At 44.2% G+C, this 22,760-nt stretch overlaps 1 protein-coding gene across 1 annotated transcript in view; it reads left to right on the forward strand.

Moving 5' to 3' along the window:
• The window catches only part of LOC138354749 (xanthine dehydrogenase/oxidase-like), a 171,556-nt gene extending 149,017 nt beyond the window's left edge, over window positions 1-22,539 (forward strand). The window contains exons 27-31 of the mRNA XM_069309237.1: window positions 3,103-3,190; window positions 12,274-12,435; window positions 13,299-13,395; window positions 15,800-15,907; window positions 21,869-22,539. Of these exons, the coding sequence (XP_069165338.1) occupies window positions 3,103-3,190; window positions 12,274-12,435; window positions 13,299-13,395; window positions 15,800-15,907; window positions 21,869-21,939 (526 nt within the window). The 3' untranslated portion in view covers window positions 21,940-22,539. The remainder of the gene's footprint in view (window positions 1-3,102; window positions 3,191-12,273; window positions 12,436-13,298; window positions 13,396-15,799; window positions 15,908-21,868) is intronic.
• The last annotated feature ends 221 nt before the right edge of the window (window positions 22,540-22,760 follow it).

Below are 22,760 nucleotides of genomic sequence, written 5' to 3' on the forward strand. Positions count from 1 at the left end.
GCGAAGTCCTTGTATACCACATCTGCATTCTGTTTTTCTTCTAAAGCCTCAGTGATTTTGTCGTAGTTGTCAAGTAACTGTGAAAGGCATGATCTTCCTGCTCTAAATCCATGTTGGCCTGGGTTGTGGAGGTCAATGGTTTCCATGAAAATAGCGACCTGACTCCTGATCACTCTTTCAAATACTTTTATTATGTGAGACGTTAGTGCAGCTGGTCTGTAATTCTTTGCCAGTGCTTTGCTCCCTCCCTTGTGTAATGGGGATATGTCTGCTGATTTAAGCGTATCTGATATCCCCCCAATGTTTAAACTCTTCCTCCACACTATACTGAATGCCTGCGCTACTGGCACTTTGCATTTCTTTATTAAGTTTGAATTCCATGAGTCTGGCCCTGTTGAGTGCCTGGGCATGTTGTCAATTTCCCTTTCAAAATCTGCCAAGCTCGTCTTGATATCAGCTATATTTACAGGGGGTTTGGATATCATGCATAAAGAAGTTGTCCAGATTTTCCACTTTCATGCTGTTTATTGGAGTGCTAAACATGTCCTCATACTGCTTATTTAGGATTTCACTAATTTCTTTGTCATCCTCCGTGAATGAACCTTCACTTGTACGAATAGGTCCAATACTGGCAGTGGTTTTAGCTTTAGATTTCGCATATGTGAAGAAATATTTTTTTATTTCTTGAATTGCTTTCTGTTCTAGTTGACTTTCTTCAATCTGATATGGATGTTTCAGTCTCTGTTCGATTTATTCAATTTTCTTGTTTAAATTATTCCTTCTTTGTATGGAAAGTCGTGTGTGCTTAAGCATTTCCGTTATATTTTTTCTTCTTTTGTAGTGTCGTCTGCGTTCTCTTTGTATGTTGGACCGTTTTCTGGCTTTCCTCAAAAGAATATGTTTCAGACAGACTTCATATGCTTCAGAAGTCAGTTTTTCTATTCTTGTGTAGAATTTTTTTTACTTAGAACAGTTTCCCATTTAATGTTTGTAAGGTCCCTGTTTATTTTCTCCCAGTCTATCCTTTTATTATTAAAATTTAGTTTACTGAATAACCCTTCTCACTTGTTGTTTATCTTAATTGGGCCTATTACAGTTATTAATGTTAGTTTGCACTTAAATGATCTTGTGGTTTGAGAATGTAGTGTCTGAGATTGTAATGTGTCTGATTTGCTCAGCATTGTTCGTGAATATCAGGTCCAGCGTGTTTTCATTCCTAGTTTGATCTGTAATCTGCTGATTGAACGAGAATTTTTCACAGAATCTCAGTAGTTCTCTGACTTGCAGTTGGCTATTTCCAGGTTGATTTCCTGCCAAATGTTATTGTTTGTTATTCTCCATTTTAAACTGGGTAGATTGAAGTCTCCAAGAAAGATAATATCTAGTACTGGGTATGCTAGGTTATCAAGAATAGTCTCTATTTTGTGTATCTCCTCGACTGTTGCATCTGGCGGTTTGAATATTAGAATAATAATTAGAATTATATTTTCTACCTTGATTCCAAGTACCTGTACCACCTCATTTTTCGAGTTTATGAGTTCTGTGCATGCCAGTTCCTCTTTAATATACAGACCTACTCCTCCACTTGACGCAATTACTCTGTCACATTTATATAGATTATAATTTGGGATCCATATTTCACTATCCATGTAGTCTTTCGTGTGGGTTTCTGTAAATGCACCATATATTGAGTTCGATTCTATTAGAAGGCCATATATGAACTTAACTTTATTTCTTGATTTTGACTTTAGGCCTTGTATGTTTGCAAATATGAATGATTTTCCATATTGTGTGTGTCACTTTTGGTGGGCTTTGGTAATTCTCCCCCCTCTCCACCCTGCTCCAGGGTGTGCAGTTATGGTAGTAGTTCATCCAGTTTTGGTAGTAGTACGGGTGTTGTGTGGTGTAGTACCTGTGTGCTTGATGATGACTTATATTCCAATCCTGTGGATATCTACCTATCCCTCTGTAATCCTGCAGTGGTTCTATCTGCCTGTTCCTCTCTCCTATATGTTCTACTCTGTTTCTGCCTGCCTCAAAAAAAAAGTAATATTATATTGATCTTCCAGTCAATAACGCTGTGTACCTCTCACGTGGAATTCCGGGCACTGAAGATTGTATTTTTTTGGTCAGTAATTGTAAATTAACTTAGTTTAGGGAGGAAGTATCTGCACTCCATTCTAAAATGGCATGCAACGCCCGCCAACATGTTCCTGCATTTTCGAGGATGCAGAAAAGTGCATTTTGGATATTTTTCTCATATATGCAGATTCATTGTGCATAGAATTTACAAATATTCTCAGATTTTTTCCATGTAATTTATACTTGTGCCTGTCTTGTCAAACTCTTTATTAGAGTCATCTACGGTTTTTGTCCCAATTCCTTCGTTTATGCACTCTTTCCCACTGTTGCTCTCATTGCTTATATTACCTGACTCTGCAATATTGCTGCCGTTTTGTACCACAATATCCTCTTCCTCCACACTTCTGCTGTGGTTCTCTAAACTACCAGTACCTGAGTTATTGTCGTTATCCAATGTTGTCTTTTCACAGTCCGCATTTATCGCTGGTACTTTTTCTGTGAATGTTAATCTGTGTGCCTCGGGTATAACATTCATCAGTTGGGTTATCTTTTCTCTTATTAACCTGTCATTGTTGCAAATCCAGTATATTCCTTGTCTGTTTGTGCATGGTTTACATAATTCTGCACAGCTCAGGTGAAATCATGTGTTGCAGATTCAACATTTGACGCCTACAATACATCTTCCAAATGCTTTATAACAATCTCCACACACCTCCATTGTCTTATGTATTGTATTGTATTGGTGCTTCACCGTATGTATCCCTTGTTGACTTTAGTAATTTACTTTTTTATAATATTATATGTATATATTTATATTATATACGTTAATTTGTTCAAACTTTATGGGCAGGTACTTGTCGAATGGTAGAGAAAGATGGTCCCATTGGGATGTACTTCACTGGACAAATTGTATTACAGTACCCCTTCCTTCACATGACCCATTGTATTACTGTACCCCTTTGCTTCTCTGAACATATTTTATTACTGTACCCCCCTTTGCTTCACCGCTCCATCTTACAGGAATGGAGTGGACGAGGTGAAGGGTTACAGCGTGTTCGGTGTGGCGTGTACAGAGGTGGAGCTGGACCTGCTGACTGGACAATACCTGGTGAGTGGTGACTGGACAGTACCTGGTGAGTGGTGACTGGGCAGTACCTGGTGAGTGGTGACCAGCCAGTACCTGGTGAGTGGTGACTGGACAGTACCTGGTGAGTGGTGACTGGACAGTACCTGGTGAGTGGTGACTGGATAGTACCTGAAGACTGGTGGCCTTCCATTACCTGGTGAGTGGTGTTGCACGTTTCCCTTTGCAAGTAAGTAGCAATCAAAGGAAGGCACCAAGCCGTGAAGGCTATGTAGCACCATCAAATGTGCAGGATATTGAAAAGGCGCAAAATATCACTAATATTTATGCCAATACGAGAGCAAAAGTGCAAAAGGCGAACGATATCAAAAAGAACCAATTCACCAGTGATACTATCGAAGGACAGGTAACTGCGAGGGACTGTTGGCTAGCAAGACGAACGCACATCCTGGGAAAACAGAACATTCAACAAGGATATGCACGACCGTAAAAAGGACAATGCAGTTTGGACAATAAGGAGCAAGGCAGCACCCCATTAAATGTCCATGAATTAAACGTATATGGCCAAGACATAACCTCGCCAGAGCTGTTTCCCATAGCCAGTTACGGTGGTAGGAGGAAAGCCATAGGGACACGCTACCCTTAAGAGCATGTTATACCAATAACAGAAGACCAACGACCCTGCCAATGGGAGAATTGAAGACTGAATAACTGGGTAGAAGTCGAAATAAATGTCATATTTTCCTTTACGGGAAATAGGACAAATGCGGATAGCCTCCTTATCGCCAACATTCGCACGCTCTTTTAAGGAAACACCCATTTCTGCTGGAGATAAACACCCAATGTTGAATTTCGACACACCACAGGATGGTGCAAAGAATAACTCTTGGAAGAGTATAACTCAGGAAGAAAAGTGTTGAGTAGAGGGAACCGCCTCAGTGATGTCCAGTACTGCGACATTACTGGGGAAGGGAAGGTGTGGGAGTGGGTTCTTTGAGCTAATTAACTGTTGTTGTTGCTGTCAACTGAATGTGTTCCTCATGCACTAACACAGAGCCGTCTGTGTTAGGACATCCGATGTGACATCTGTGACCTTGTTGCGTCTAAGGTCCCTCACCTGCCCCGGACACTAACATGTGCCCAGCTACAGTTACAGCCAGCACCCACCTGGTGTGGGGACCCCTGGACATGTTGACAGGTGCTGTCTTGCCCGGAGGCCCCACTGGGAGAGACACGTGGCTCTGACCAAATATTTTGATCTTAAATATATTGATGAGAATTTGGTTATTGTTGATCTCTGGCTCCATTTTTACCTGCTTCAGTCCGTTGGCACGAATGGTACCCTCCGCCTCAGACAGTCTGGCATGCGCACTATCAAGGGTCAGCCTCAATATGTTGAACACCATGCAACGCTGCTTCACGTCGGTCAGGTTCCGCTCAAGGACCCCAAAAATGTCCAGATGAAACAAGTGTAGCTACTGTCGTTCTCCAGCACCATCTTACCATTAGAGGCAGTGATCTCCAAGATAGCAACGATGATAATGAGACCATTTAATGTGTCAGGGGCACTCCACGGTCCAGATGGACCCATCCACCCCCTCACCTTCTCAGTAAACATACTATCCTCTAAAGTATTGTTTACAAAACTTTTGTGAGTCAATCTCCTGACTTTGGTTATCCTTGGAGTCAAATGTTCTTGGTTGCTCTTAATAGCCTCCTTGCTAGTTATTTATAGTCCCCAGTCATATTGGTAGTGCCTCTAATGGATAGTGAACGCTTGGTTCACAGTCATATTGGTAGTGCCTCTAATGGATAGTGAACGCTTGGTTCACAGTCATATTGGTAGTGCCTCTAATGGATAGTGAACGCTTGGTTCACAGTCATATTGGTAGTGCCTCTAATGACTCGTAGACGCTGGGTCACCAATCATATTGGCGTTGCCTCTATTGGCCCCGCGAACGCTTGGTCCCCAATAATATTAGTAGGGCTTCTCACGACTCATAGACGCTGGGTCCCCAGTCATACCGGCGTTGTCTCTAATGGCTCATAGACGTTGGGTCCCCAGCCATATTGGTGGTGACTCTAATGGATCGTAGATGCTAGGTCCCAAATCATATTGGCGCTGAATGTAATTGCTCGTGACCGCTGGGTCCCCAGTCATATTGGTGGTTCCTGTAATGGCTCATAGACACTGGGTCCCCAAACATGTGTGTTGTCTGTAATGTAATGGAGACAAAATTAAGCAACAAAGAGAAGGGTGGGCAGACTTCATTTGCTTAGACTGACATAAAGCCTTTGATACAGTATCGCATAAGAGACTGTTACGAAAGTTGGAGAAATAGGCAGGAATAACAGGTAAGGTGTTCCAGTAGATAAGGGAGTATCTCAGCATCAGGAAACAGCAAGTAGCTCAAGTTACAGCCCCGCTCCTGTGCCAGGTAAGTCGACAACGGGCTCACCATAGCCCATGATACTTGGAACAAAAAGTTCCAAGTAGCGAATCTTAAACAACAACAACAACAACAACAACAACAGCAAGTAGTTGTGAGGGGGAAGAACTCAGAGTGGCAAGATGTCACCAGCGGGGTCCTACAGGGCTCTGTACTTGGATCCATCCTGTTTCTGGTATATGTAAACGATCTTATAGAGAACATAGACTCAATCCTCTCAATATTTTTTGATGATATAAAAATTATGAGAAGAATCAAGACAGAGGTAGACAGACAGACTACAAGAAGACCTGGACAAATAAGAGGAAAAGTCTAGAAAATGGCTACTAAAGTTTAACTCAAGTGTAAAGTAATGCAACTAGGAGAAGTGTACAATCTAGGCGGTGAAATCCTTCAACAGTCAAGTGGAGAGAAAAATCTGGGGCTTGATATCACACCGAACTTGTAGCCCAGAAGCTCACGTCAAACGGATATCATCAGCGGCGTATGCTGGATTGGACAACATAAGAACTGCCTTTAGAAATTTGTAAAAGAAATCATTCAAAACTTATATACGGCATATGTCCGACTAACGCTGGAGTATCCAGCTCCAGCCTGGAGTATACAATTAATTAAACACAAAACAAAGTTAGAGAAGGTTCAAAGGTATGCCACCAGAGTAGTATCAGAGCTGAGAGGTGACACACACGGGTGTATGGCCACTCACGCGACACACGGGTGTATGGCCACTCACGCGACACACGGGTGTATGGCCACTCACGGGACACACGGGTGTATAGCCACTCACGCGACACACGGGTGTATGGTCACTCATGTGACACACGGGTGTATGGCGACACACGGGTGTGTGGCCACTCACGCCACACACGGGTGTATAGCCACTCACGGGACACACGGGTGTATGGCCACTCACGCCACACACGGGTGTATGGCCACTCACGCGACACACGGGTGTATGGCCACTCACGCCACACACGGGTGTATGGCCACTCACGCCACACACGGGTGTATGGCCACTCACGCCACACACGGGTGTATGGCCACTCACGCCACACACGGGTGTATGGCCACTCACGCGACACACGGGTGTATGGCCACTCACGCCACACACGGGTGTATGGCCACTCACGCGACACACGGGTGTATGGCCACTCACGCCACACACGGGTGTATGGCCACTCACGCCACACACGGGTGTATGGCCACTCACGCGACACACGGGTGTATGGCCACTCACGCGACACACGGGTGTATAGCCACTCACGCGACACACGGGTGTATGGCCACTCACGCGACACACGGGTGTATGGCCACTCACGCCACACACGGGTGTATGGCCACTCACGCCACACACGGGTGTATGGCCACTCACGCCACACACGGGTGTATGGCCACTCACGCCACACACGGGTGTATGGCCACTCACGCGACACACGGGTGTATGGCCACTCACGCCACACACGGGTGTATGGCCACTCACGCGACACACGGGTGTATGGCCACTCACGCCACACACGGGTGTATGGCCACTCACGCCACACACGGGTGTATGGCCACTCACGCGACACACGGGTGTATGGACACTCACGCGACACACGGGTGTATAGCCACTCACGCGACACACGGGTGTATGGCGACACACGGGTGTATGGCCACTCACGCCACACACGGGTGTATGGCCACTCACGGGACACACGGGTGTATGGCCACTCACGGGACACACGGGTGTATGGCCACTCACGGGACACACGGGTGTATGGCCACTCACGGGACACACGGGTGTATTGCCACTCACGCGACACACGGGTGTATGGCCACTCACGGGACACACGGGTGTGTGGCCACTCACGGGACACACGGGTGTATGTCGACACACGGGTGTATGGCCACACACGGGTGTATAGCCACACACGGGAGTATAGCCACACACGGGTGTATGGCCACACACGGGTGTATGGCCACACACGGGTGTATAGCCACACACGGGTGTATAGCCACACACGAGAGTATAGCCACACACGGGTGTATGTCGGCACATGAGTGTATGGCTACACACGGGTGTATGGCCACACACGGGAGTATAGCCACACACGGGTGTATGGCCACACACGGGTGTATGGCCACACACGGGTGTATGGCCACACACGGGTGTATGGCCACACACGGGTGTATGGCCACACACGGGTGTATGGCCACACACGGGTGTATGGCCACACACGGGTGTATGGCCACACACGGGTGTATGGCGACTCACGGGTGAATAGCGACACACGGGTGTATGGCGACTCACGGGTGTATGGCCACACACGGGTGTATGGCCACACACGGGTGTATGGCTAGACATGGGTGTATGACCACACACGGGTGTATGGCTAGACATAAGTGTATGGCCACACACGGGTGTATGGCCACACACGGGTGTATGGCGACTCATGGGTGAATGGCGACACACGGGTGTATGACCACACACAGGTGTATGGCGACACACGGGTTTCTGGCCACACACGGGTGTATGGCCTCACACGCGACACACGGGTGTATGGCCACACACGCGACTCACGGGTGTATGGCCACACACGCGACTCACGGGTGTATGGCCACACACGCGACACACGGGTGTATGGCCACACACGTGCGACACACAGGTGTATTCCCGCACAACATATGGGTATGGCCACACAATGCTCAGGGGTGAATGGCTACTCATTACAAAGATATGGCCTCACAGCACACGGGTGTATGACAGCAACACTAGAGAGCATGGCCATACACAACACACTGGTGTATTGCTACACAAACAACACTGTTGGATAGCCACAAAACACACAGGTTTACGAGTACACGGGTGTATGTCACACAACACATGGGGTGTTTGTTCACACAAAACACGCGTGTATGAGAACACACAAGACGCGTGTATTGCCTCAAGCAATACACGGGTGTATGGCTACACAACACGTGCAAATGGCCACACACCTTGTGGTCAATGTCTCCAGTAACTCTCATTGGTGCTGTCTCCTTCCTGCCGGAAAATTATTTATTATATGGGCAAATCATATATTTATGTAATTAATAATCCTAACTTTAGCAATAGTTAACTTTAATTTAGAATTAAGAGATTAATTTACTTACATTGAGTATGGTGTTTTCCCGTACCTCTCTTCCAACATTATATATATACTCAAGAAATGTACAAATCTTCACAGTTACAGCCCCGTTCCTAAGCCAGGAATGTTCACTGTGGGCTCACCATAACCCGCGCTACTTAAGTTGCTTAAGTACAAGTAGCTTAAGTATATAAGTATTTAGTACAATACGGGTTTAAGTCCACACAAAATACGAGTGAATATCCACATATCACACGGATTTATGGCCACACAATACACGGACTTATTGCCACACGTTACACGGGTGTATGGCACACAATAGACGGGTTTATAGCCTCATAAAACACGGGTGTATGGCCACCATAACTCAAGGGTGTAATAGCTACACACAACACATGGGTGTATAGCCACATACAACACAAGGGTGTATGGCCACACACAACACAAGGGTGTATGGCCACACACAACACAAGGGTGTATGGCTACACACAACACAAGGGTGTATGGCCACACACAACACAAGGGTGTATGGCCACACACAACACAAGGGTGTATGGCTACACACAACACAAGGGTGTATGGCTACACACACAACACAAGGGTGCATGGCCACACACAACACAAGGGTGTATGGCCATACACAACACAAGGGTGTATGGCGGGCACACACAACACAAGGTTGTATGGCCACACACAACACACGGGTGTATGGCCACACACAACACAAGGTTGTATGGCCACACACAACACAAGGGTGTATGGCCACACACAACACAAGGGTGTATGGCCACACACAACACAAGGGTGTATGGCCACACACAACACAAGGGTGTATTGCCACACACAACACAAGGGGTGTATGGCCACACACACAAGAGTGTATGGCAACACACACAAGGGTGTATGGCAACACACACCCTTGTGTAAGGTAGCAAAGCAATCGAGTACAAGAACATGGAGTAACTACAGGAATAACAGAACGCCAGAGAGACGGGAGAGATACCAGAGGGCACGAAATGAGTACCTCAGAGTGAAGATTGAAGCAGAGTGACAGTTTGAAAATGATATTGCGAGTAAAGCTAAGACCCAACCAAAGCTGCTCCACAGCCACATCAGGAGGAAGACCGCGGTGAAGGAACAAGTGATGAACCTGAGAAGAGGGTAGAATAGATACACAGAGAATGACAAGGAGGGGTGTGAAGAACTCAACAAGAGATTCCTGGAGGTTTTCACAAAAGAACAAGGAGAAGCCCCTGTGCTAAATGAAGAGGAGGCAAACCAAGCAACCTTGGAGGATTTTGACCTCACCAGTGATCAAAAGGGATTTGTTGGAGCTGAATGTGACAAAGGCTGTTGGGCCTGACAGAATATCACAATGGATACTAAAAGAAGGTGCAAAAAGCACGAAATGTGTCTCTCTCTATGGTGTATAACAGATCACTGGAAACAGGAGACCTACCGGAAAGCTAGAAGACAGCTAATGTAGTCCCAATATACAACAAGGGTGACAGGCAAGAGGCACTGAACTACAGGTCAGTTTCCTTAACTTGAATACCATGCAAGGTGATGGACAAGATTGTGAAGGAAAAAGGCTTGTAGAACAACTGAAGGGAAATAGCTTTGTAACACATCACCAGCATGAGTTCAGAGATGATAAATCGTGTCTCACAGGTTTAATAGAATTCTATGACCAAGCAACACAAATTAGGCAGGAAAGAGAAGGGTGGGCAGACTATATTTTCTTGGACTGTCAGAAAGCTTTTGACACAGTACCCCATAAATGGCTGTTGCGAAAGTTGGAGCAATAGGCTGGAATAAAAGATAAGGTGCTCCAGTAGGTAAGGGAGTATCTAAGCAAAAGGAAACAGAATAATTGTGAGAGGGGGTAGGGACATCAGAGTAGCGAGATGTCACCAGCGGAGTCCCACAGGGCTCTGTACTTGGACCCATCCTGTTTCTAATATATGTAAACGATATTCCAGAGGGTATAGACTCATTCCTCTCCATGTTTGCTAATGTTGCAAAAGTTATGAGAAGAATCAAGACAGATGATGATAGACAGAGACTATATGACGACCTGGACAAACTGGAGGAATGGACTAGAAAATGGCTACTAAAGTTCAACTCGGGAAAGTGCAAAGTAATGGAATTAGGCGAAGGGAGCAGAAGGCTGAACACAAGGTTCCATCTTTGAGGTGAAATCCTACAAGAGTCAAATAGAGAGAAAGATGTGGGGGTTGATATCACACCGAACCAGTCCCCAGAGGCCAACATCAAAAGGATAACATCAGCGGCATATGATAGACTGGCCAACATAAGAACAGCCTTTAGAAACTTAAGTAAGGAATCGTTCAGGACCCTATATTCAACGTATGTCAGACCAATCCTGGAATATGCAGCTTCAGCTTGGAGTTCATACCTAGTTAAACACAAGACAAAGTTAGAGAAAATTATTCAGCTGTATGCCACCAGACTCGTCCCGGAACTGAGAGGTATGAGCTACGAGGAAAGGTTAAAGGAGCTGAAACTCACGTCTCTGGAAGACAGAAGAGTAAGAGGAGACATGATAACCACCTACAAAATTCTGAGGGGAATTGACAGGGGTTATCTTGAGGTTATCTTGAGATGATTTCGGGGCTTTAGTGTCCCCGCGGCCCGGACCTCGACCAGGCCTCCTCCCCCAGGAAGCAGCCCGTGACTGCTGACTAACAACCAGGTACCTATTTTACTGCTAGGTAACAGGGGCACAGGGTGAAAGAAACTCTACCCATTGTTTCTCGCCGGCGCCTGGGATCGAACCCGGGACCACAGGATCACAAGTGCAGCGTGCTGTCCGCTCGGCCGACCGGCTCCCAAAGGGAGCCTTTGTCCACCGGGGTGGACAAAGACAAACCCTTTAGCACGGGTGGAACACGAACAAGGGGACACAGGTGGAAACTTAGTACCCAAATGAGCAACAAAGACATTAGAAAGGATTTTTTCAGTGTCGGTAGTTAACAAATAGAATGCATTAGGCAGTGATGTCGTGGAGGCAGACTCCATTCACAGTTTCAAATGTAGATATGATAGAGCCCAGTAGGGTCAGGAATCTGTACAGCAGTTGACTGATAGTTGAGAGGCGGGACCAAAGAGCCAAAGCTCCACCCCTGCAAGGACAACTAGGTGAATATACACTATACAAGGGTGTACGGCCACACACGCAAGGATGCATGGCTACACACAACACAAGGATGTATGGCCACACACACCACAAGGGTGTATGGCCACACACACAAGGGTGAATGGCCACACCCAAAACAAGGGTGTATGGCCACACACAACACAAGGGTGTATGACAACTCGCACACAAGGGTGTATATGGCCACACACAATACAAGGATGTATAGCCACACACAACACAAGGGTGTATGACCACTCGCACACAAAGGTGTATATGGCCACACACAATACAAGGATATATAGCCACACACAACACAAAGGTGTATGGCCACAGACAACACAAGGGTGTATGGCCACATACAATGACCTTCCGGCTACCGTTGTGTTGCAGGTTCTGCGGACGGACATCCTAGAGGACGCGGGCCGCAGCCTCAGCCCCCTGGTGGACATCGGACAGGTGGAGGGAGCATTCATCATGGGCCAGGGACTCTTCTTAACTGAACAACCACTCTATAATCCATCTACCGGCCAGAGGCTCACTGACAGCACCTGGGTAGGTTCCTCTATGTTGTCTTCCCGCAGGCTGCCTCTACTTTGCTAGTCTCTCTCTTAAGTGGTAAATATATGCTGGATGGGAGGCTCTGTAGGTGGTTACTATATGCTGAGTGAGCCCTGGGAGGCTCTGTAGGTGGTTACTATGTGTTGGGTGGGCTCTGGTAGACTATATAAGTTGTGGGTTATTTCTGCTAGGCACTGGAGGCCGAAGGGTAGGATGTGGATGAGTCTACACGTAATGGGTGGGGTTATGGTAGGCTCTACATGAAGTGAATGGTTTCTGTAAGGCTCAATAGGTAGTAGTGGGGTTCTAGGAAGTGTCACCGATATTACAAGCATACTAGTAGGCTCTGCGGGTAGTGGGTGATGCGGTATTCATGATGGATTCTTGAAGACTCTGTAGATGGGTTACTAGATACATGGTAGGATCCAGTAGATTATTGCTGGGTTACTAGATACATGGAAGGATCCAGTAGATTGTTGCTGGATTACTAGATACATGGTAGGATCCGGTAGCCTGTTGGTGGGTTACTAAATACATGGTAGGATCCGGTAGACTGTTGGTGGGTTACTAAATACATGGTAAGATCCCATAGACTGTTAGTGGGTTACTACATACATAGTAGGATCCGGTTGACTTTTGGTGGGTTACTAAATACATGATAGGATTCAGTAGACTGTTGGTGGGTTACTTAATACATAGTAGGATCTGATAGACTGTTAGTGGGTTACTACATACATGGTAGGAACCAGTAGACTGTAGGTGGGTTATGCACACAAAGAAGTGATGAAAACATGAACACACGAGCCATGGAGCCAGGTGAAGAAGGTATAACAATATTTTAATGCTTTACTTAACAGAACTACAAGCCGCCCATGGCTCTCGACATTCCAGTGGACCTGAGAGTGACTTTCCTGCAAAATGCTCCCAACCCGATCGGCGTTCTCTCCTCCAAAGGTGAGATGGACCAATGTACAAGCATTTCTCAAACACTGTCTTACTCTTCCAAATTATATCCTGCATAAATGAGAGAGCATGACATCTACCTAACTCTTTGATAGAGGAATATATATTTAAGTACAATAGCAGGGTTTAGTGCAGTTTTGTGGGTGAATGGTTCAGTTGTGTTGGAGTATGGTTCAATGGATGGTTCAGTAGTGTGGGTGGATGGTTCAGTAATGTGGGTGGATGGTTCAGTTGCGTGGGGTGGATGGTTCAGTTGTGTCGGTGGAGGGTTCAGTTGTGTTGGTGGATGGTTCAGTAGTGTGGGTGGATGGTTCAGTAGTGTTGGTGGATGGGTTCAGTAGTGTGGGTGGATGACTCAGTAGTGTGGGTGGATGGTTCAGAAGTGTTGGTGGATAGTTCAGTGTGGGTGGATGCTTCAGTAGTACGGGTGAATGGCTCAGTTGTATTTGTGGATGGTTCAGTAGTGTGGGGTGGATGGTTCAGTAGTGTGGGGTGGATGGTTGAGAAGTGTGGGGTAGAGGGTTCAGTAGTGTGGGGGTGGATGGTTCAGTAGTGAGTGTGGATGGTTCAGTAGTGTGGGGTTGATGGTTCAGTAGTGTGGGTGGATGGTTCTTTTGTGTGGGGTGGATGGTTCAGTAGTGTGGGTGGATGGTTCTTTTGTGTGGGGTGGATGGTTCAGTAGTGTGGGTGGATGGTTCAGTAGTATGGGGTGGATGGTTCAGTAGTTTGGGGTAGATAGTTCAGTAGTGTGGGGGTGGATGGTTCAGTAGTGTGGGGTGGATGGTTCAGTAGTGTGGGTGGATGGTTCAGTAGTATGGGGTGGATGGTTCAGTAGTGTGGGTGGATGGTTCAGTAGTATGGGGTGGATGGTTCAGTAGTTTGGGGTAGATAGTTCAGTAGTGTGGGGGTGGATGGTTCAGTAGTGTGGGTGGATGGTTCTTTTGTGTGGGGTGGATGGTTCAGTAGTGTGGGTGGATGGTTCAGTAGTTTGGGGTAGATAGTTCAGTAGTGTGGGGTGGATGGTTCAGTAGTGTGGGGTGGATGGTTCAGTAGTTTGGGGTAGATGGTTCAGTAGTGTGGGGGTGGATGGTTCAGTAGTGTGGGGTGGATGGTTCAGTAGTTTGGGGTAGATGGTTCAGTAGTGTGGGGGTGGATGGTTCAGTAGTGTGGGGTGGATAGTTCAGTAGTGTGGGGTGGATGGTTCAGTAGTGTGGGGTGGATGGTTCAGTAGTTTGGGGTAGATGGTTTAGTAGTGTGGGTGGATGGTTCAGTAGTGTGGGGGTGGATGGTTCAGTAGTGAGTGTGGATGGTTCAGTAGTGTGGGGTGGATTGTTCAGTAGTGTGGGGTTGATGGTTCAGTAGTGTGGGTGGATGATTCAGTAGTGTGGGGGGGATGGTTCATTTGTGTTGGGTGGATGGTTCAGTAGTGTGGGTGGATGGTTCAGTAGTGTGGGGGGGATGGTTCATTTGTGTGGGGGGATGGTTCATTTGTGTGGGGTGGATGGTTCAGTAGTGTGGGGTGGATGGTTCAGAAGCAGCCGCTGGACAGTACCGAAGACCAAGCTGTGATAGTAGCAGCCGCTGGGCTGTCCCGTAGACCAAGCTGGGATAGTAGCAGCCGCTGGGCTGTCCCGTAGACCAAGCTGGGATAGTAGCAGCCGCTGGACAGTCCCGTAGACCAAGCTGGGATAGTAGCAGCCGCTGGACAGTCCCGTAGACCAAGCTGGGATAGTAGCAGCCGCTGGACAGTCCCGTAGACCAAGCTGGGATAGTAGCAGCTGCTGGTCAGTACCGTAGACCAAGCTGGGATAGTAGCAGCTGCTGGACAGTACCGAAGACCGGGCTGGGATAGTCGCAGCTGCTGGACAGTACCGAAGACCGAGCTGGGATAGTAGCAGCTGCTGGACAGTACCGAAGACCGAGCTGGGATAGTAGCAGCTGCTGGACAGTACCGAAGACCGAGCTGGGATAGTAGCAGCTGCTGGACAGTACCGAAGACCGAGCTGGGATAGTAGCAGCTGCTGGACAGTACCGAAGACCGAGCTGGGATAGTAGCAGCTGCTGGACAGTACCGAAGACCGAGCTGGGATAGTAGCAGCTGCTGGACAGTACCGAAGACCGAGCTGGGATAGTAGCAGCTGCTGGACAGTACCGAAGACCGAGCTGGGATAGTAGCAGCTGCTGGACAGTACCGAAGACCGAGCTGGGATAGTAGCAGCTGCTGGACAGTACCGAAGACCGAGCTGGGATAGTAGCAGCTTCCGGAATACTTATGAATCTCCTCCAGACTGCTCCCACAAACTCTTTAGATAATAAATTATATTTTTACTGTTATTAATCCATATTTAGTCTTTGTTCATTTTAACTTCTGGAGGTTTTCTCTGTTGATTGACAGTGACGGCAGAGCCTCCGCTGAGTCTGGCGTACTCCATCATAATGGCTCTACGCCAGGCGCTGACCAGCGCCCGCCTGGACGCCGGCACCCCGGGCTGGTTCCAGATGGGTGAGCAATGTTCTTAACTTAACAGGTTTAACCTGAGTGAATATCCAGCGACGCTTACAGTATACTTTTAGTTTGCCTTGAGTTTGATTTACACATGATATTTTTAATTAACTAAAGAACAAAATAATCATCAACATCAGATGGAAAGAAACTAAGATAAATGGTTTTAAGCACTTAATCTGTATTTTGTGATATGAGTTTTCCCTACAAATTTTTTTTACAATATCAATATTACTCCTGCTGACATAAATAAATTCATATATATATTTCCAATGACTTGTCCTAAATTATTATTATATATATATATATATATATATATATATATATATATATATATATATATATATATATATATATATATATATATATATATATATATATATATATATATATATATATATATATATATATATATATATATATATATATATATATATATATGCGGAAAATCCACAGAGAAATATGAAATGAGGTGAAAGAACCTTTTATTACCTCTTATTACACTTATTACACCTCATTTCATATTTCTCTGTGGATTTTCCGCATAAAATGATCAGTGTTTTGTGATCGTCAATTGCATATATATATATATATATGTCGTACCTAGTAGCCAGAACGCACTTCTCAGCCTACTATGCAAGGCCCGATTTGCCTAATAAGCCAAGTTTTCCTGAATTAATATATTTTCTCTAATTTTTTTCTTATGAAATGATAAAGCTACCCATTTCATTATGTATGAGGTCAATTTTGTTTATTGGAGTTAAAATTAACGTAGATATATGACCAAACCTAACCAACCCTACCTAACCTAACCTAACCTATCTTTATAGGTTAGGTTAAGTTAGGTAGCAGAAAAAGTTAGGTTAGGTTAGGTAGTCGAAAAACAATTAATTCATGAAAACTTGGCTTATTAGGCAAATCGGGCCTTGCATAGTAGGCTGAGAAGTGCGTTCTGGCTACTAGGTACGACATATATATATATATATATATATATATATATATATATATATATATATATATATATATATATATATATATATATATATATATATATATATATATATATATTAGTATATTTTGGTAGCAGTCTTTCCTGTAGACATATATTATTAAATATGACCGAAAAAGTAAGATTAATAATTCTAACACGAATTTTCTCAATCTTTCGTACATTTCTTTTCACTGTTGGAGGTAAATCAAAAATCAATTCTCCAAAATTCATTTTTATTTCTAGTCTGACGCGACACGAGCGCGTTTCGTAAAACTTATTACATTTTCAAAGACTTTAGTTTGCAAATACACAACTGAATAGAACTGATGATGATTGATAAAGATTGAGCCACCCAAGAGGTGGCAGGGCATGAATAGCCCGTAATGAATAAAACTTACGCATCTCCGATTTTATATCTACATTTGAGTGAGGTGGATGGGGTGAGGTGGCATTAATAGGGTATTAATTTCATCAACACAAGACAGAACAAGAGGTGGTATTAATAGGGTATTAATTTCATAAACACAAGACAGAACACGAAACAATGGGTATTGAATAGAAGTGTTTGTAGAAAGCCTATTGGTCCATATTTCTTGATGCTTCTATATTGGAGCGGAGTCTTGAGGTGGGTAGAATATAGTTGTGCATTAACTGGCTGTTGATTGCTGGTGTTGACTTCTTGATGTGTACTACACATCAAGAAGTCAACACCAGCAATCAACAGCCAATTAATGCACAACTATATTCTACCCACCTCAAGACTCCGCTCCAATATAGAAGCATCAAGAAATATGGACCAATAGGCTTTCTACAAACACTTCTATTCAATACCCATTGTTTCGTGTTCTATCTTGTGTTGATGAAATTAATACCCTATTAATACCACCTCTTGTTCTGTCTTGTGTTGATGAAATTAATACCCTATTAATGCCACCTCACCCCATCCACCTCACTCAAATGTAGATATAAAATCGGAGATGCGTAAGTTCTATTCAGTTGTGTATTTGCAAACTAAAGTCTTTGAAAATGTAATAAGTTTTACGAAACGCGCTCGTGTCGCGTCAGACTAGAAATAAAAATGAATTTTGGAGAATTGATTTTTGATTTACCTCCAACAGTGAAAAGAAATGTACGAAAGATTGAGAAAATTCGTGTTAGAATTATTAATCTTACTTTTTCGGTCATATTTAATAATAATATATATATATATATATATATATATATATATATATATATATATATATATATATATATATATATATATATATATATATATATATATATAAAATTTGTGAGGGTACCACCTCTGGTGCCAATGTGGGGACCCATAGCCTCGGAGAAGAAAATAAAAAGTATTCAGAGGAGACCTTGTGGTTTCTCACTGAACACTAATATAATCTCCTACCACTCCCATTCTTTTGTATGTACACATATATATTTGCTTTATTTGAACTTTGTTACAAAAAAGGTGTTATATATAGGTTACAAAGATGGTTATCATAGGTTGTCGAGTTCCTCCAGCTCCTCAGATGGCGGGCAGGAACCCTGGATGCAGTGCCCATTTCCCCTCTGTATCGCCACGCTGAGGCGCTGGAAAAGAAAGCTGGCAGCTCTAGGGTCCCTTGTTGTTTCAATGAGCCTAGAACCCAGTTCCTTCAAAAAACTGGTAGCACTTTTACCTTAGGCGCCGAGTGTCTCAGAAGCAATGGGGACAAAATTGTAGTGGTGATCCAGTTCTCTATACTTACGGGATTTGGCTGCTTCCCTGTGGGTGGCAGCGCCATCTGGTTGTGCAACACTGAGGTTAATGTAGGTGTTAGCTAGGTTTGATACGCACGTGTAGTCCCATACCAACTGCTTGCCATTCTTCCAGGGGTTCACTGTGATACCATCCGGGCGACCAATAAGAGCATCAGAGTTACGGGGCGTTAGGTAACGGGGCTCTCTTTCAGCTGGGCATCCAGCTGTGGTGAGGCTCCTCTTGATGATGTCGATAACTTCACTGTGCCTCGTGTGCCATCCCCCTGTGCTTTGGCAGAGTAGGCCATGGTGGCCGTAACTGTCAACCACCACCTCGCCGCAAATACACCTATATCTGGTGTGGATTGGGGCAGCAAGGCGGAGGGCCACAGCAATTCGGAGGGCGTGTGGTGTGAGACGCGTGCCAGTTGCCGACATTGGGGTTGCTAACAGGAAATCCCCTGCATGTGGGGCTGCTACTGCTGTGAGGCGAGCAATGTCGTGTTGTGTTGTTGCAGCACCCAGGCACTCTGCAGCAACTTGGTCTACAATGGGGCCATCCCAGCTGGATTGCTTGTGGGCTTTTGGGGATGATGGTTGAGGTGATGGGCCTGCACGAGAGGCCCGCTCTGTGGCACAGCATGTAAAATTGGGATCATGTACACCTGCCAGCTGATGTAAGTGGGCAGGTAGAATTTCCTTCACAAGGTCGTCGGATGCTGATAAGGAGGACAGGAAGGCTGGAACACCGATTTGCGTTGCTGTTCGAACTCCGAGGCCCCAAGTCTTACGGGAAGAGAGGCTTGTTTCCACTGTAGGTCATCAAGAGAGAGGTTAAGGGCTTTTTCTAGCATTGATTTCAGTAACCGGTCATACTCACTTAGTTTTTGGCTACTGTAAGATGGTGAACACCTCAGAAAGTAGGTTAACCTGGGGAGGGACAGACATCTGGTGATGAGGTAGAGTGCATCATGAGCATCCATATCCTCAATCCTCCCATCCATCCTCCTAAGGTCGGCGATTTTCTTATCAAGGACCTCATCGATGGCTTTCAACCCCAGGGGAGCTCCTAGGAGTGTGCTGTCTTCAGGTTTAGTTTTATGGATATTTGGCAGAAGACCCTCTATTCTCTCTACGATGCCCTGGTTGGAACATATTATTTCACATTTAGAAGGGTTCAGGGTGAGGCCTAAAACTGCACCTTGCTCCTGGATTTTTCTGATGTCCTCCAGGAGGGAGTCTTGGGAACCAGCTAGGGTACCATCATCCAAGAACCAGATGTTAAGCTCGCTGGACAGGACCTCTGTGACTTGTTTGATGACTAAGCAGAAAAGGAGAGGAGCAAGGGGGTCACCTTGTTGGACGCCTTCCCACGAGTCAATTTCATGTTCGCCAAAAAGTAGCTTCAGAACCATACTGTAGCATGAATGTACAAAAGGGTAGAGGGAAGGGAAATGACTATGAACCGCACGGAGTACAGCATCCCTCCGCACCAAATTGAAGGTATTTTTGAAATCTAGCTTGATAAGGGCCTTTTCGTCTGTGATGTTGGCGATGAAGGCTCGAGCTGCATGGGCTGCCGCCTCACACCCTTGTGGAATGCCTAACCCGAGCTGTTTTGGCTTCAGCATGTTGGTCGCTGCATCACTAACTGTTCTTGCAGCTGCCTTTGCGACGAGACGCCTGAGAGAATTGCCCACAGCTATTGGCCTGATCCCTCCATCCTTTTTCTTTAGAGCACAGAGAGATGCTCAAAAAAAGATAGGTCTTATGGACGCTGGTATGTTGCCAGCTAGACATGTGTTGGTGAATCTGGTTAGTTCCACCAAGAGGTTCTTTGCAATGTCACCCAGTGCAGGGTTGAGCATTTGCTTGAGATGGTTGGGTGTTAGTCCTGTGAACCCACCTGCTGATCCTGTTGGGAAGGACATGACTGCTTTATGGACCACAGATTCAGCCACCCAGAGAGGTTCTGCTCCGGTAGCCCCCACTTGTACAATGTCGTCCTCACGCGGAGCCCTGGGTGGGTGTTTCTCCCTTAGGGCTTGAGCTGTTGCGGCATCTCTGTCGGCAATTGAGTCCTCACTGGTGATGACTCGTATTGCGCCAATAGTGTTTCCTTCTTCTATTTTATATATGTATGTATATTATATATATATATATATATATATATATATATATATATATATATATATATATATATATATATATATATATATATATATATATATATATATATATATATATATATATATATATATATATATATATTATGTATTTTATATATATATATATATATATATATATATATATATATAATATTAAATTAAATAGGTTTTAAGTTTTCATAGGGAAACAAAACCTGTATACATGTGAATAATCAAAGGGTTAATTACTACAGAATTATTGAACACCACGTTGGCCAAAATATACCAACAGTTTGCCGAGCTTTTCAAATATAGCTCAAGTTGTATATGCAATTCTGATTTCATTATTTTCAATGCAGTCACCGACCGGTGAGTATTAATTAGGGTCGCAACTGCAATATTTAGATATACATCACTCTGACCTAATCTACTCATTCATCACGATCATACTGCATGAACACTTTCTAATGGAATAAGTACATTATCTAACTTAACCTAATTTAACCTATATTATCATACCTTAACCTAACCTATCCTTACCTAACCTAGCCTATCCTTACCTAACCTAACCTTACCTTATCTAACCTAACCTATCCTTACCTAACCTAACCTTACCTTATCTAACTTTACCTATCCTTACCTAACCTAACCTTACCTTATCTAATCTAACCTATCCTTACTAAACCTATCATAACCTAACGTAACTTAAGCTAATTTAACCTATATTAAAAGAACCAAACCTAACTTAACCTAATTTAAAACTTGCTTAATCTAACCTAATTTAACCTTGATTAACCTAATCTAACCTAACTTAACCGTGATTAACCTAATCTAACCCTGCATAACCTATCCTAACCTTCAATAATCTAACCTAATTTACTCTAACCAAATCTAAATACACCCACCTATCCTAGCATAACCCAACATATGCTATGTTAGCCTAAAAATCGCTGATTGGTTCTCGTGATCAGTCTCAAACAATAAAGAAAGAGCACGAGTTTCCACGAGGCAAACCACAATGAACTTTGTGATCACCTCTGGTGAAGCATGTTAATATATGTCACTACTGTTGTGGTGTTTCAGACGCTCCCCTCACCGTGGAGAAGCTGCAGAGACTGGCTCTGGTGGACCCCAATCGCCTCACCCTCAATTAAGCCTTCCTCTGAACCTCACATTTAAAAAGATTTTGCCTCACCACAAGAGTCGAACCCTGGCAACCAACATAACTTGTCGAAGACTATGCTCATTGGTCTCTGAAAGCTTTAAATTTCCAATGCTTTAACTTTCAATAAATCACAGAAAATTTAACGTTTGGGTTGAAAATGTTAATGTTGTGAGGTATTAAGTGTGAGGACAGGTTGGTCAGTGACAGGTGAGGGCTAGGACGCCGGGTGCTCCTGTTACATCATTGACGGGGGTTGGAGTACACACGTGTACACACCTGTGGACACCTGAAGGACTAACTCTTCATGAATACTGCCTTCATGAATACACCTTTGAAAATCACAGCCAAGACTACGGGGAGCTTAGTAAAGATGACTGTCGTTGTGGCCACAAGACCTTGCTGTTAATATTGCTGAGCTAAAACTATTTAAGCGCATTATCGTACTACATGCCTACAGTCATAGTGTACTCTCCCATACAAGATTTGAGTTCTAAATATAGTCAAAATAATATTGTACTTAATAGCAAATGAGCGTTAAATGTCTACACATTCAAGTGCTGAGTTCACGGCTTGAATAAAACAACAGCAGTAACAATAATCATAATAATAATAATAATAATAATAATAATAATAATAATAATAATAATAATAATAATAATAATAATAATAATAATATTATTATTATTATTATTATTATTATTATTGTTATTATTGATATTATTATCATTATTATTATTGTTATTATTATTATTATTATTACTATTATTATTATTATTATTATTGTTATTATTATAAACAAAAACAATAATA

This window comes from Procambarus clarkii, chromosome 64, assembly GCF_040958095.1.
Source record: "Procambarus clarkii isolate CNS0578487 chromosome 64, FALCON_Pclarkii_2.0, whole genome shotgun sequence".
NCBI lineage: Eukaryota > Metazoa > Arthropoda > Malacostraca > Decapoda > Cambaridae > Procambarus > Procambarus clarkii.